The sequence below is a fragment of the Calidris pugnax genome, unplaced genomic scaffold, assembly GCF_001431845.1.
Source record: "Calidris pugnax isolate Ruff unplaced genomic scaffold, ASM143184v1 scaffold38, whole genome shotgun sequence".
Lineage (NCBI taxonomy): Eukaryota > Metazoa > Chordata > Aves > Charadriiformes > Scolopacidae > Calidris > Calidris pugnax.
The window spans coordinates 18,247,491-18,263,689 of record NW_015090995.1 but is presented as its reverse complement, the minus strand read 5'-3'; the positions used below and the strand labels follow the sequence as shown (position 1 = coordinate 18,263,689).

The 16,199-nt window shown below is 54.9% G+C and overlaps 1 protein-coding gene across 1 annotated transcript; it reads right to left on the bottom strand.

Annotated features, from left to right (window-relative positions):
* Window positions 1-1,505: 1,505 nt before the first annotated feature.
* On the bottom strand, window positions 1,506-14,073 carry TNMD (tenomodulin). The gene is made up of 7 exons (XM_014955007.1): window positions 14,013-14,073; window positions 13,751-13,885; window positions 8,311-8,451; window positions 7,391-7,492; window positions 5,246-5,399; window positions 3,279-3,451; window positions 1,506-1,715 (listed from the first exon to the last, which is right to left on the bottom strand). The coding sequence occupies exons 1-7, from the start codon at window positions 14,058-14,060 to the stop codon at window positions 1,506-1,508; spliced, it is 963 nt and encodes a 320-aa protein (XP_014810493.1). The 5' UTR covers window positions 14,061-14,073.
* Window positions 14,074-16,199: the final 2,126 nt, after the last annotated feature.

Genomic DNA, 16,199 nt, shown 5'->3' with positions numbered 1-16,199 from the left:
AGAGCTGGGACAAGCACTGCTGGGCTCTGGTTCCCTGCAGCAGCTGTGGCCAGGTGGGCTTTACACACCTCTGCTTGCATTTGAACCTTGGCGATTAATGTCTCAGGGGACTTGCCAGAAGCACCTGGTGTCCCCAGGACTGGCTGGCATCCCTTGGGAGGCCATGTGGGGAGCTCCCAATGTTCTAACCGTGTGGCCATGAGCAGGGATGGAGGGAACTGCCCTTAAAATGTGCTCATGTCCCCACAGGAGCCACAGGGATGTGGGGAGGGCCTGGCAGCCCCGGGGACACCACAGCTGGCACCCAGCAAAGTGGGGGTGAGCAGAGCCTGCCCCCCTGCTCCCTCCCCTACATGCACGGCCGGGCAGGCTTGTCCATCCAGGTGTTTCCCTGGAAAGCCCCATCTGTCACCCTGGGTGACACCAAAGGGGTTTCACCCAGTGACACCCAAGGGATGGCAAAGCTGCTCAGAGAGATGAGAGCTGGCCCCTGGGCTCTGGCATGAGCCCCAAGGCCACGAGTGGGGGACAGCTGCACGGGGGGTCAATAGGGGTTCTGGCCATTAGCCCCCAGCACTGTCCTGCTCAGGACAACTGCAGTGCCAAGGACTTTTTTTGCCTCCTACAGCTCGAGTTCTGCTGATTTGTTGGTCACAGGGCTGGGGACAGTGGATGGCACCTTGGAGTCCTCCCTGCTGCTGCTCCCTCAGGCTTTGGCCCCCCCATTTCCCGGGGGCTCCGTTGTACCCACTCCAGCCTCCACCTTGCCCACACGCTGTCCTGCTGCCCGTCGCTCCCAGGGGACTGGTGCCACCCCAGAGCTGTCACCAGCAACTGCTGAGCACATCCACGCTGGAACAGAGGGTTGGGACGTGCTGAACAACCACCAGGGCCATCAGGGAGCAAATTAGGGACCTCCGCACGTTCCCGGCGAGGCGAGCGCCGGTACCTGAGTTATGGATGCTGGTGACGAGGCAGCCGAGCAATTAGATCACTTCTCAGACCCATTAACCATCACAGACTGAGGCTAAACGACTTTCCATTTTCTTTGCAATCGCTCATACAAGACGTTTATTGTTTGCCTCTTGCCGCTCAGCGTGGTCGACGATGCGCTGGAGCACGGCCTCCTCCAGCAGCGCGGGATGCCAGGGGGACCGGCGGGGGGAGGGTGCCCGCGGCCGGTGGGATCCCAGGCTCATGGGCAATTAAGCAGGTAACGACCATCAGGATGCATCCGGCGACGCCGCAGGTGGGTGCAGGACAGGACCCCAGCGCTGGGGGCTACACCCTGCCCAGCATCCGCGCGATCCACCAGTTGCAGGGCATGATGATGCGGCAGATGACCCTCCCGCCCTGGTAGCAGTAGGGGTAGGGGTAGTAGCCCAGGAGGGGCTCGCAGACCCGCCGGCAGTAGCGGTTGGCGCGGCGGCACTGGGCACAGCAGTAGCCTCGCTCGTCCCACAGCGGGTGGAACTCCAGCCCGTTCTCCGACTGTGCGCTGGGGGCTACACCCTGCCCAGCATCCGCGCGATCCACCAGTTGCAGGGCATGATGATGCGGCAGATGACCCTCCCGCCCTGGTAGCAGTAGGGGTAGGGGTAGTAGCCCAGGAGGGGCTCGCAGACCCGCCGGCAGTAGCGGTTGGCGCGGCGGCACTGGGCACAGCAGTAGCCTCGCTCGTCCCACAGCGGGTGGAACTCCAGCCCGTTCTCCGACTGTCGGGAAGAGCCAGTGTCAGCACAGCCAGGATGTCCCACACATCCCACATGTGGGACACCCCAGGAACACAGAGAAGGCACCTTGGGAAAGCAGTCAGGATGTCGGGAAGAGCCAGTGTCAGCACAGCCAGGGTGTCCCACACATCCCGCATATGGGACACCCCAGGAACACAGAGAGGGCACCTCGGGAAGGCAGCCAGGACACCCCAGGAGCATGGACAGGTCACCATAGGAACATGGCAAGGACATCCCAGGAGTGTGACCAGGACACCTTGGGAGGGCAGCCAGGGGACCTCAGGAGCATGGACAGGACACCTTTGGAGGGCAACGAGGACACCCCAGGCTCATGGACAGGACACCTTTGGAGGGCAGCCAGGACACCCCAGGAGCATGGACAGGGCACCATAGGAACATGGCAAGGACATCCCAGGAGTGTGACCAGGACCCCTTGGGAGGGCAGCCAGGGGACCTCAGGAGCATGGACAGGACACCTTTGGAGGGCAGCCAGGACACCCCAGGAGCATGGACAGGGCACCATAGGAACATGGCAAGGACATCCCAGGAGTGTGACCAGGACCCCTTGGGAGGGCAGCCAGGGGACCTCAGGAGCATGGACAGGACACCTTTGGAGGGCAGCCAGGACACCCCAGGAGCATGGACAGGGCACCATAGGAACATGGCAAGGACATCCCAGGAGTGTGACCAGGACCCCTTGGGAGGGCAGCCAGGGGACCTCAGGAGCATGGACAGGACACCTTTGGAGGGCAGCCAGGACACCCCAGGAGCATGGACAGGGCACCATAGGAACATGGCAAGGACATCCCAGGAGTGTGACCAGGACACCTTGGGAGGGCAGCCAGGGGACCTCAGGAGCATGGACAGGACACCTTTGGAGGGCAACCAGGACACCCCAGGCTCATGGACAGGACACCTTTGGAGGGCAGCCAGGACACCCCAGGAGCATAGACAGGTCACCCTAGGAACATTGCCAGGGCACTCCAGAAGCATAAACAGAACATCCCAAGGAGCACAGCCAGGAAACCCCAGAAGCATGGACAGGTAACCCTAGGAATATGGCCAGGACACCCCAGGAGCATGGACAGGATACCCCGGGACCATGGCCAGGGCACCCCAGGATGTGATTCCCCACACTCACGTAGTCGTTGACAGGTAGGTCCTCCTCAGTGAGCTGTCGTGCCCGGCGTTTGGGCCCCGGCTGCGCATCCTTCTCCACCTCGTGTTCACTTCCCCCATCCAACCAGCTCTGGTTGTCCATGAGCAGCTCAGGATCCTCTTCTTCTACCCCTTCAAGGTCAGCAGGCTCAGGAGCTACGGGAAGAGCCCAAACATTGCTGTCAAGAACCACGGGTGACCAGGACACCTTGGGAGGGCAGCCAGGACACCCCAAGAGCATGGACAGGTCACCCTAGGATATGGCCAGGACACCCCAGAAACATGGACAGGTAACCCTAGGAATATGGCCAGGACACCCCAGGAGCATGGACAGGATACCCCGGGACCATGGCCAGGGCACCCCAGGATGTGATTCCCCACACTCACGTAGTCGTTGACAGGTAGGTCCTCCTCAGTGAGCTGTCGTGCCCGGCGTTTGGGCCCCGGCTGCGCATCCTTCTCCACCTCGTGTTCACTTCCCCCATCCAACCAGCTCTGGTTGTCCATGAGCAGCTCAGGATCCTCTTCTTCTACCCCTTCAAGGTCAGCAGGCTCAGGAGCTATGGGAAGAGCCCAAACATTGCTGTCACTAACCAGGAAGCAGGTGTTAATGTCTCTACCAAAATTTGGTGCCATGGTACAAGTGGAGGAGGAAAGTGCTCTGACCTACAGCCTTACCAGCAAACCATCTCTACTCCATTGCCTCCTGCTCATACTAAGCCTGAGAGAAGGGCTGGAGGAGACAATATGGCAGGAGGAGAGGGTGGAGAAGACATGGCTCATCCCCTCCGTGTGCTCACGGGTGGTGGGTGCCCGTGGGTGGTGTTGGCATCCCCTGTACAGGTCTGCGGGTGCGGGGAAGCACATCCTGGTGGTGGGCTCTGCTGCTGTGGAGGGGCAGTTTGTAGATCCCTAGCGAAGCAACATGATTTGAGGCAGATTATACTCAGCTACAGCACCTCTTGGTGGCTTAGGTAAGACCTGCAGTGACAATTTTCTTTGCAATTTGAGAAAGCAGAAAGGGTCAGAAAGCACCCTCCCTCCATATCGGGGACCTCTGATGCCCACTTGCTCCTGGGACCACCGATGGCCGTGAGGTGACTGGTCCCCTTGGGGGACAGGACGTTCCTCTGCAGCTCTGCGGCTGCTGAGCAGATGGAGTTTTCTTGGTAGGAGTTTTTAAACTAGCTCATTCGGAGAGAAGTGGGTTAGAGAGAGCGGGTAATTACACCGGCGGATCTCAGAGGCCACAACCTCTGCGAGGGCTGTGTGGCGAGCAGCTGGAGGTGGCAACCCCGTGGTGTGATTTAGATGCAGGTGTCTGCTCACGCTCTGATGTTCATGCGGCGACGGGAATTTAGGCGTCCCAGTTTCCAGCAGCGCTGTCTTCTTTGGCTCATCCCCTCCGTGTGCTCACGGGTGGTGGGTGCCCGTGGGTGGTGTTGGCATCCCCTGTACAGGTCTGCGGGTGCGGGGAAGCACATCCTGGTGGTGGGCTCTGCTGCTGTGGAGGGGCAGTTTGTAGATCCTTAGCGAAGCAACATGATTTGAGGCAGATTATACTCAGCTACAGCACCTCTTGGTGGCTTAGGTAAGACCTGCAGTGACAATTTTCTTTGCAATTTGAGAAAGCAGAAAGGGTCAGAAAGCACCCTCCCTCCATATCGGGGACCTCTGATGCCCACTTGCTCCTGGGACCACCGATGGCCGTGAGGTGACTGGTCCCCCTGGGGGACAGGACGTTCCTCTGCAGCTCTGCGGCTGCTGAGCAGATGGAGTTTTCTTGGTAGGAGTTTTTAAACTAGCTCATTCGGAGAGAAGTGGGTTAGAGAGAGCGGGTAATTACACCGGCGGATCTCAGAGGCCACAACCTCTGCGAGGGCTGTGTGGCGAGCAGCTGGAGGTGGCAACCCCGTGGTGTGATTTAGATGCAGGTGTCTGCTCACGCTCTGATGTTCATGCGGCGACGGGAATTTAGGCGTCCCAGTTTCCAGCAGCGCTGTCTTCTTTGCCAGGTACAAAGGGGTTTGGTTTTTTGGGTTTTTTTTACCTTGTGGGGTTTGGTTTTTTGGTTTTTTTTTTTTTTACCTTGCTACGAGGAGGGTGGCCACTCTGCAAAGCGCAGGGAGGTGGGGACCCCACAGAGACGAGCACTTTGCAGAGAGAAACTTCAGCCCCAGCTATTACAGTGGCCAGGTTCTCTTGCAGTCGTGGCCAACATTGTGCTGATGTGCAACGGGGCTGTGGACATGGGTTCCCACCACGTTGCACGGGGGCAAATGGCAGAGGGGACACGGGGCTGCTCCCAGCGAGGGGGCTCGTTAGCACTTTGGGGAGGAGATGGCTCCTTGTACCTGCTATTGGCGTGGGGTGGATCCAGTAGATGGTCACGTTTCTGCAGATGTCAAAAATTTTGGAGCTCTTCAGGAACTCCTTGTTCTGAATGGGCTTTTCCCCAGGCACCCAGACCACAGACTGCTCAAAGTAGGTGGTGGTGATTTCTTCTCCCTGGAAGAAGAGTGAGATTTCACCCCAAGGTGGTGAGACGCCCTCTCCCCACCACTGGCTGCTTCTCCTCCCCCTGGCTTACCCTCTCCCATCCCTGACAGTAGATGGACTTCATCTACTTTGGCTTGTGGTGCTCAGTGGGTTCACACTCAGAACCTTGCTGGTCCTCACACAGAAAGACCCATCATAAACCTTATCTTTCCTGCCTGCTCTCAGCCAACACCACCCCACGCTCTCCCCCCTCCACCATTCATCGTGCTTCAAGAGCCTTCTCCTGTGCAGTCCCCACCATCTGGAAGAGCCTTCTGGAGCGCCCCAGCTCATTTCCAACCCAAGATTAAAACATCTCCTCTCTGCTTTGCTCTTACTACTTAATTTCTCTCTCCTTCTGCTACTGATTTTGTGATCGAAGACTTTAATTTATTCCTCACAGAAATTCTTTGCGCGGCCGTGCTCTGTAATTTATACCACATGTCTCTGCCGTTGCATTAGTCCATGGTGTGTTTTGGCAGACGCTTAGGGAGGGAGATATATAAAGATTATTGGATGGGGCTGCGCCGAGCTATCTGCCAAGGCAGCGTTGTCTGTGTCGGTGGTGGTAGCCCATAGAGCAAGCTGGCAAATGGAGTTTTTTTTTCTCTCCAGAAGGCGTCTGGAGCCGTATTTCTCCTTTATAGAGGTTTTTCCTTATGGCTTTGGGAAGTCTTAGGCAAGCGCCAGCACAACCTGACCCAGCCTGAGTGGTTTTTTGGAGTCTTTGCTGAAAGCCGTGGGGCTGGTGGGGGGGGAGTGCTGCCTGCGGGGGTGCTGCCTGCTCTGGGAAGAGACGACTACATCTTAAATCTACATTTATCTCATTGGGTTTTACATCCCAGCTCTCTACCTGGGGCTACGTTCTGCTAAAGCCTGGGAAGTCGTATCCCTTTTACGAGGGTAGCCGAAAAGATCTATTAGCTTCTTACGGCGTAATCAAAGAACCAGTGTCTGGGAATTTGGGTCATGATTCAGGGAAATGTTTCTGCCCACGCTTCGTTTCAAACATGTGTCCTGCTGGCATTTTATCTGCAGCGGGTTGTTCCTTGCGGGGGGGGACTCAATCTGCTAACACCCCGTGTCTTGCAAACGGGGAGGTGGGAGGGCTGTGCCACCACCGGGGGCTTGGGGATGGGGGACGACTGCTTTCAAGGGATGGAGCCATCACCCCAGGGTTACACTGTCAGAGAGGGGTGAAAATATGGAGTCAAATGCTTTTTCCTCACAGCGTCCAAAGCGGGTGATTCCTCAGAGCAGGATGCAGAGGGGGATGTGATTCCCCACACTCACGTAGTCGTTGACAGGTAGGTCCTCCTCAGTGAGCTGTCGTGCCCGGCGTTTGGGCCCCGGCTGCGCATCCTTCTCCACCTCGTGTTCACTTCCCCCATCCAACCAGCTCTGGTTGTCCATGAGCAGCTCAGGATCCTCTTCTTCTACCCCATGGGTGGGAGGGAGGTCCATGCAGGACGGGGAGGTGGCCCCAGCCCGTCACTCCCCACCTCCCAGGGCTGCACGCCAAGAGCTCTCTCAAATCCCATTTCTTAAACACGGCTGCTCTTTTAAATTCATTACTTCTGCCTCATTCTGCTGGAGAACACGGGGCTCAGTTCTTGGAGAAAAACAATTTGATTGACTTTTTGGTGCCTGCTAATCCTGAGCTGCCTTGCGACCTTCTGACTACAACAGGATTATTGTTCTTGATCTCCGGTATTGTGCCGGGAGGGTTTTTGTCTGTCGGCTCTCTAATCCCGTCTCTTTCCACTTGTTGTTTTTAGAAGCAATCCTCTGAAACAAGATTGTTTTATGAAGCGATCACAACTCATTATTTCTTTATTGCAGCATCCCTGGGAAGGCTGGAGCAGATGGGAGGGCGGTGGGGACGGTGGCCGCGCTCCCAACGCCGGGGACAGGAGAGGGTTTCATTGGGGATGGAGGGGTCTCCTGCTTTATTCACTTACCTCAAGCTCAGGGATCTTGGCCTCTGTCGTCTCAGGTAGGACTTTAGTCTGAGTTTTGATGAAACATTTTTGTAGTCCCACAAAGAAGATGCCGGTTATTCCCTACAGCATCAAAAACAAACACCAAAAAAAAAAAAAAAAAAAAAAAGAAAAACAAGCAGTCAGGGCAAAGCAGGAGGATAAATAACCCCATCACAAGGAGGGTACAGATGGATGAGGGCTCAGTCGTATTCTTCCTGTGGATGTTTTTGTGCAAACTCTGTTGAGGGGCAGGGCTAAGATGTACTAACAAGTTCTCCTAAGGGATATTGCATTTTATGGTTTGGGAGAATTGGGCTTTTTAGAAATATTTTAAGGCAGATAGTCATAAAATTTTTACTTCTCTCCCTTTCTCCTTATAACTACCACAAGCTCTAGTTATCATAAATAAAAATATGCAGAATAGCATCTGACCGTTATGGTTATATGAACATTCAGCCCCCAGTTCCTGCTAGGCTATTAGCTGAAAATTTTGCCATATGTCACTGCACAGGGTATTTCCCTACAAATTTTAATTAGGTTTCAGAGAGAGCCTACAATGTTGTCATGAGGTTTTAATGCTCTCCAGACAGACAAATGTACTGGGCTCGGATAGATTTATGATGATTGCGTTCCTTTGCAAGGGTATATCTAATAACTAGGTCTTGCTTTTAAGATGTATTTTGTTGGAACTGAACCACGCCACTATTAAATGCCGGTGGAAGCTTACGTAGATACACATCTCCTGTCCTTTGAGAGCATCCCTAGAGAGGCTGCATCTGGGCGTTGCTTGCCCTGATCACCCTCGGGGTTGGAGCAACCCCATGGTGTCCTAAGGGATCTCACCGGTCCTTCTGCAAGGTGGCAGGAGTGCTCCGGGGGACAAACCCTGCTCCACTCACGTTTTTGAAGTCATGGATCTCCAGGATTTCCTCACTGCCGTTCCCGCTCCTGAAGGTCTCTGTCCTGGCCAGTGGGTCGATCTCCATCACAATCTTCTTCTTCTCGCCGTGGCTGAAGAACGTGTGCTCCATGTCATAAACCTGTGAGGGCCAAAACCGTATAGGGGTTGACTCAACCCCCACCTGATTTCCCATGCTGGCTGGGGGGCGAGCAGGCTGGTGCTGGGCACCTCATGCTTGGTGTTGGGTACCCTGCCATGGGGCCAGCTCCTTTTCCAGCCCCGGCTCTTAGCCAGGATGATCATCTGGATTGTGCAAGGAGAGGCAGCTCCAGGGCTTGGAAGAGGGGCAGGATGGGGCCAGGCTGTGGAGGAACATGTGTGTCAAGCCTGAGAGAAGACGTTCATCCCACACTTGCACCAGGAGCTTTACCACGGCCCAACCTTTGCTGGTGCTTTATGTGGCACAAGCCTGTTTATGTCCCAGGCTGGACTCAACTTCTGAGCTCCAGAGACCTTGCTTTCCCCTCTCCCTGGCTTCCTTGCTCTGTCATCGCATCCCTGTCTTATTTATTCCGTGACTCTGTCTGTCTTTTTTGCTCCATCACTGCATCCCCGGCTCACTTGCTCCATCACTGTCCCCCTCTTTCTTGCTCCATCACTGTGTCCCCATCTTACTTGCTCCATTCCTGCATCTCTGGCTTGCTTGCTCCATCTCTGCATCCCTGTCCTTTTTGCTCCGTCACTGCATCTCTGGCTTGCTGTTTATGTCCCAGGCTGGACTCAACTTCTGAGCTCCAGAGACCTTGCTTTCCCCTCTCCCTGGCTTCCTTGCTCTGTCATCGCATCCCTGTCTTATTTATTCTGTGACTCTGTCTGTCTTTTTTGCTCCATCACTGCATCCCCGGCTCACTTGCTCCATCACTGTCCCCCTCTTTCTTGCTCCATCACTGTGTCCCCATCTTACTTGCTCCATTCCTGCATCTCTGGCTTGCTTGCTCCATCTCTGCATCCCTGTCCTTTCTGCTCCATCACTGCATCTCTGGCTCGCTTGCTCCACCACTGTGTCCCCAGGTCACTTGCTCCACCACTGTGCCCGCAGGTCACTTGCTCCATCATTGTGTTCCCATCTTGCTTGCTCCATCACTGTGTCCCTAGGTTGCCTGCTCCATCATTGTGTCCCCATCTTTCTTGCTCCACCACTGTGTCCCCAGGTCACTTGCTCCATCATTGTGTTCCCATCTTGTTCCCATCTTTCTTGCTCAATCGCAGTGTCCCCAGGTTACTTGCTCCATCATTGTGTCCCCATCTTTCTTGCTCCATCGCTGTGTCCCCAGGTCACTTGCTCCATCATTGTGTCCCCATCTTTCTTGCTCCATCTCTGTGTCCCCAGGTCACTTGCTCCATCATTGTGTCCCCATCTTTCTTGCTCCATCACTGTGTCCCCAGGTCACTTGCTCCATCATTGTGTTCCCATCTTTCTTGCTCCATCTCTGTGTCCCCAGGTCACTTGCTCCATCATTGTGTCCCCATCTTTCTTGCTCCATCACTGTGTTCCCAGGTCACTTGCTCCATCATTGTGTTCCCATCTTTCTTGCTCCATCTCTGTGTCCCCAGGTCATTTGCTCCATCATTGTGTCCCCATCTTTCTTGCTCCATTGCTGTGTCCTCAGGTCGTTTGCTCCACCACTGTGTCCCCATCTTTCTTGCTCCACCACTGTGCCCGCAGGTCACTTGCTCCATCATTGTGTCCCCATCTTTCTTACTCCATCACTGTGTCCCCAGGTCACTTGCTCCATTGTGTCCCCATCTTTCTTGCTCCACCACTGTGCCCCCAGGTCACTTGCTCCATCATTGTGTTCCCATCTTTCTTGCTCCATCTCTGTGTCCCCAGGTCACTTGCTCCATCATTGTGTCCCCATCTTGCTTGCTCCACCACTGTGTCCCCAGGTCACTTGCTCCATCATTGTGTCCCCATCTTGCTTGCTCCACCACTGTGTCCCCAGGTCACTTGCTCCATCATTGTGTTCCCATCTTTCTTGCTCCATCTCTGTGTCCCCAGGTCACTTGCTCCATCATTGTGTCCCCATCTTTCTTGCTCCATCACTGTGTTCCCAGGTCACTTGCTCCATCATTGTGTTCCCATCTTTCTTGCTCCATCGCTGCGTCCCCATCTTTCTCATTCCATCCCTGCATCCCTGCCTCACTTGCACCATCTCTGTGCCTTCTGTTTTTCCTGGAAAGGCAGAGGTAGAAGCCTCTCTCTGCCTGGAGGGGATCAGGGATTGCCTGCGGATCAAAGCCCTCCTCCAGGGCTGCTGAAGAGCTTCGGGGCGTAGCAGCCGGCTTCCCGGCGGCACTCATCCCGGCGGGGAGCCGGGGGGAGCAGCCCTCTCCTCCTCGCAGGTGCTCGCCGCGCTCAGCCAGCCCGGCAGCCCTCCAGTCTCCGCGGATGCCTGACCCTTCAAGGATGAGTGGTGGCAGATGCTATTTGAAGCACAAGAACGATTCTGCTGGCGCGGCGAGAGCCGGTGAGCCTCGGGGAGTCTCCTTCCCCAAATCAAACGGTGCCGTGCGGAAGAAAAAGGGCATGTGGAAAAACTCCTCAGGTCCACGGGGTGGAGGGGGGTGATGGAGGCACAGGGATGGGAAAGCTCTGCTTGTCACCTGGCACGGCCGTGGAAGGAGCATCCTGGCCCTGCAGTGATGCCCGGGTGAGGGGCATCCCTGCACCCCTATTCACAGCCCCCTGGTTCTTGCACATCCCTCCCCGTCAGGGGGTTCAAAACCTCCTGCGTCCCCATCTTTCTCATTCCATCCCTGGCTCACTCGCACCATCTCTGCGCCTTCTGTTTTTCCTGGAAAGGCAGAGGTAGAAGCCTCTCTCTGCCTGGAGGGGATCAGGGATTGCCTGCGGATCAAAGCCCTCCTCCAGGGCTGCTGAAGAGCTTCGGGGCGTAGCAGCCGGCTTCCCGGCGGCACTCATCCCGGCGGGGAGCCGGGGGGAGCAGCCCTCTCCTCCTCGCAGGTGCTCGCCGCGCTCAGCCAGCCCGGCAGCCCTCCAGTCTCCGCGGATGCCTGACCCTTCAAGGATGAGTGGTGGCAGATGCTATTTGAAGCACAAGAACGATTCTGCTGGCGCGGCGAGAGCCGGTGAGCCTCGGGGAGTCTCCTTCCCCAAATCAAACGGTGCCGTGCGGAAGAAAAAGGGCATGTGGAAAAACTCCTCAGGTCCACGGGGTGGAGGGGGGTGATGGAGGCACAGGGATGGGAAAGCTCTGCTTGTCACCTGGCACGGCCGTGGAAGGAGCATCCTGGCCCTGCAGTGATGCCCGGGTGAGGGGCATCCCTGCACCCCTATTCACAGCCCCCTGGTTCTTGCACATCCCTCCCCGTCAGGGGGTTCAAAACCTCTTAGCAACGTTTTCAGCATCAGCATCCCCTCTTCTGCAGCCTCCAGAGGAATCCTGGGCGCAGAACTGCTGGGTACCTTTGCCCCCGCTCAGAAGAGCGATGTGAGCCTCAGCAGCCACCAGCATCTCCTGGTAGTCAGCGGGAGGCTTTTATAAAGATATATGGCTCTCAACGGATTTTATGGTATGGTAAAAATAGTCTGAAGCCTCAAATGGCTGGAGGGCCGCTGGTTTTGACTGACAAAATGCGCAGGGTGCCATAAATCAGTTGTAGGAGGGCAGGATCCCGGGTGGCACCTTACCTTCGAGTGCCTCTCCATTTAGGAAGAATTACTTCAGCCAGTGGCCAGCTGACCCATTTGGGCTCGGCTGGCTCCGTGCTGCTCAGAGAGCTGCGAGATGTTTTATGGGGCTCAAAATGACACTCGTTGAAATACGTCCCCCTGCGAGGCCGCCACGAGCCCCTCGTTAGCTGACTCATCGCCGGCGGGGATGCTGCCGTGCAGAGGGCAGCGCCGTGTCCAAGGCCACCCCTCGGAGGAAGAAGTCTTCTTTAAAGATTTTTTTCCACTCTCCGCTTGCATGAAGGGAGCTGGAAGGGGGTTTTTTTGTACTTTAAAGGGTTTAATTCCCCCTGGTTTATATTTTTTGAGCGTTAGGAACTTCCAGCCTCCCCCATCCTGCTGTTCCTGGAGGAATCCCAGGCCAGGAGGAGAAGCTGCTGCAGAAGATGCGGTGATGCTGGACATCTGGACCATCCATGTGGAGCAGGAACATCTTTTCCTGCTCTCCTGCCACCTCTTGCTTCACTTGCTCACCCATCAGACGTTGTGAAGGGCTTTCAGAAACACCAAAGGACTCCACCTTCCACCGGTGAGGATGTTGAACCCTTCCCAGGCTGTGGCAATGGCTTTGCACTACCAGCTCGGAGAAAACCTCCCCTCCAGGGGTTAACAGCCTCTTCCCCCCGCTGCTGGCACACACCCTGTTTTTCGAGGAACAGTAGAGACTTTATAACCATCTTGGCAGGAGCCTGGAGGCACATATGGCTTTTATTTCTTTTTCTTTTATTTTTTTGGGGGGTATTTATTTCTATTTGCTGATAAGAAGAGAGAGTTTCCGGTGAGCAGGGTGCTTCCTCTGCCTGGCGGGAGGGCAACCTGGCCGGGCGGGCAGGGAGAAGAGAGGAGATGCCACCACAGGGAAGAGGCCACCGTGGCTGCACAAGGGAATTTTGGAGACGTTCTTGAGAGTCAACAAAACCCAGGTGCGAAGCGGGGCCTCCTGGACGAGCGTGGAAACTCAAAGGGGAGGAGGATGAGGAGCACCAGGCACTGTTGGATTCAAGGTTAAGCAATTTGCTCGGGGTATGGGACCAAAAAAAAAAGAAGGTTTTGGGCAGAATTGCCAAGATCTTGGCCGGAATAGGTAGAGATGCCACCCCCGGCACGCTCAGCACTTACGGCACTGTCCGTCTGGGGAGCTGGGGATAAACGAGCACAATCCAGTTAGCAGGAGCTCCTCCAAAAGCTAATCCGTCTCACCGTCCCCTCACATTGCAGACACATTAAAGTAAGAAATATAATCCATGACAATCAATCACTGCTGCGTCCTGGCTTTCTCCCCTCTTTATGCGGTGGCATAATGACTTTTCCACCAGTTTCTGGCAAGATAATTGAAATGAAATGGAAAATATTTTCTTACTTGTCATAAAATTTGCTGCCGGTGAAATAGGAGTAACTTTAACTCTTCGTGGCGTAGCTCCCATCCCCTGTAATTGTCAGTTAGGGAAGGAATGTGGTGACAGAGGAAAAAAAACCCAGCCTGTATAAAGTAAAAGCTAGTTATGAATAATACAAAGATTTTTAAAAGTCTCATGAATACTTGTGGTCTAAGAAAATGCATTTTGTAAAGTTGCCTGGGTTTGGGGACGTAGTTAAAACTTTCGGCGAGTCAAGGAAGGGGGGGGACGGCTCTGTCTGGGGAAGTGGCACTCAGAAACACTGGATCACAAGAGTTTTTACTTACTTTTCTGGGTGCTGGGCTCCAGAGGTATTTGACACCAAAAAAAATCAGAATAAGGGAGACGAGCAGCACGCTGAAGAGCAGCCCGCAGATCTGGTATCTGGTGCAGGTCTTCTTTCGCCCCTTGGATGCTTCTGCCTAATTAATGATGGGACAGGGAGAGGCAGAGGTTGGCTGGTGGTGGGAGGAGGGAGGGGTACACATGCACCTCGGATATTTGTCATGCTGTCAGGCTGCAGGGTGGCAAAGCAAACCACCAACTTACGTCCAGAAAGCGGCAATCCTCCGGGCTCTCCCGAGCCGTCCCTCCCATGGTCTCGGCCGTGTGCGAGGACGCCAGCCCTCTCTCTCCGAGGTGGAGTTAGGGAGGCTCTGGGCTGTGGGGAAGGGAGGGCTGGGTGGCTGCCGCCCCCGTGACGGCACCAGCCAGCTTTTTCCCCGCAGCTGACGGCCCCGGGTGCTCCCGCAGCGCTCGCTCTTTGCAGGGGGTGAAAAAAATTCCCATGAAAATTGGAAAGGAGCCCGCAGGAAGCTCTGCTGCACTGTGTCCATCGGTCACACCTATTTTTCCCTTTAATCTCGGCCCCTGTGCTGATGGCTGGGGGGTGCCTGGGCTGTGCGAGGGCTCCCAGGCTCTCCCGGGGGCTCTGGGGATGAGGGTACTGATGCTCTCGGGGGCTGCTCCTCTCTGCTCGGGTGTGCAGGGGGGATTCTGTGCAGGGGGTTACGCCAGGGGAGGGTCAGGCTGGATATTAGGAAAACTTTTTTTCACCGAAAGGGTTCTCAGCCATTGGAATGGGCTGCCCAGGGAGGTGGTTGAGGCACCATCCCTGGAGGTGTTCAAAAGACGGGTTGATGTAGTGCTGGGAGGTATGGTTTAGTGATGGTGATGCTTCTTGTTTGTTGTGTGGGTGTCTATTTTTGTCAAAATTAGGTTGATGGTTGGACAAGATGATCTTTAAGGTCCCTTCCAACCTAGAAGATTCTGTGATTCTGCAGCAGGGATGACCTGGGAGCTGCAGCGGGGTGTCTGTGTGGCAGGGGGACACGGGGACAGTGGTGGGGGACAAGTGTGTGTGATGGGAAGGGATGTGCATGTGTGTGAATGCGCGTGTGCGCGTGTGCCTATGCGTGCATGCCCGTGTGCCTGTGTGTGTGTAAGTGCTGTTATGGTTTTAGAAACCGACAGGGGTTTATTGTCATTTAGACAATTATTCTGTCACCCAATGACCCCTCCCCACCCGTGAAAGGGGAATCAGGAAAAACAAGGAAAGCTGGGAGATGAAATATAAACAGATTGAACAGAATAAGCCTAGGTAATTAACATTAATAATATTAAAAAAACAATATTGATCCTGATACCAATATAAAATACACAAGGACCATCCCCAGCCCGTTCCATGAGGAAGAAGCCGTGCACTCCCAGCAGGGACAGGCAATGTGGACACAGCGAGCAACGCGGCTTCAGGAGGAAGGGAAGGGCTCAGGATCCCAGCCATTAAGAAAGGGGAATCAGGAAAAACAAGGAAAGCTGGGAGATGAAATATAAACAGATTGAACAGAATAAGCCTAGGTAATTAACATTAATAATATTAAAAAAACAATATTGATCCTGATACCAATATAAAATACACAAGGACCATCCCCAGCCCGTTCCATGAGGAAGAAGCCGTGCACTCCCAGCAGGGACAGGCAATGTGGACACAGCGAGCAACGCGGCTTCAGGAGGAAGGGAAGGGCTCAGGATCCCAGCCATTAAGGAAGAGAGAACTCCTCAGCAAACTTTCTAATTTATATTGAGTGTGACATTCATGGTATGAAACAGCAGCCTTCCAGTCCCTAAAGGGGCTCCAGGAAAGATGGAGAGGGACTCTGGATCAGGGAGTGGAGCCATAGGACAAGGGGGAACTGTCTTAAACTGGAAGAGGGGAGATTTAGATGAGATCTTAGGAAGAAATTCTTTGCTGTGAGGGTGGTGAGAGCCTGGCCCAGGTTGCCCAGAGAAGCTGTGGCTGCCCCATCCCTGGAGGGGTTCAAGGCCAGGCTGGATGGGGCTTGGAGCAACCTGGTCTGGTGGGAGGTGTCCCTGCCCAGGGCAGGGGGTGGCACTGGATAATCTTTAAGGTCCCTTCCAACCCAAACCATTCCATGATTACACTAAACAACCCTGTTGGCAGCTTAGGTCAAGTGCCTGGATCTCCTCCTCCTCATCATCCTCACACCTGGGGAGCTCGGAAACACTGAGACCTTGAAACCCACACCCCAGAGCTGGCGATAAAGTAAACATTCTCATAAATTCTGACACTAGAGTCTTCTAGAAGTGCAGTTTTCCCAGGCATTAGAAGAGACCTTACTGAAAAGTAAAATTACTGAAAGAGGAATTAGTCCCATGTCGCTCAAACCGGGAGACAGTACTGTAGCACTGCCCTTGTGGGAGGAACCTCTGCCATGG

What these genes read in the sequence shown, in the direction of transcription:
- TNMD (XM_014955007.1), bottom strand. Translation starts at nt 14,060, where the DNA reads ATGGGAGGGACGGCTCGGGAGAGCCCGGAGGATTGCCGCTTTCTGGAC. An exon ending in AGGATTGCCGCTTTCTGGAC is followed by an intron (nt 13,886 to 14,012) that starts GTAAGTTGGTGG and finishes ATCATTAATTAG; the next exon opens with GCAGAAGCATCCAAGGGGCG. An exon ending in ACCTACCTGTCAACGACTAC is followed by an intron (nt 1,716 to 3,278) that starts GTGAGTGTGGGG and finishes TCTTCCCGACAG; the next exon opens with TCGGAGAACGGGCTGGAGTT.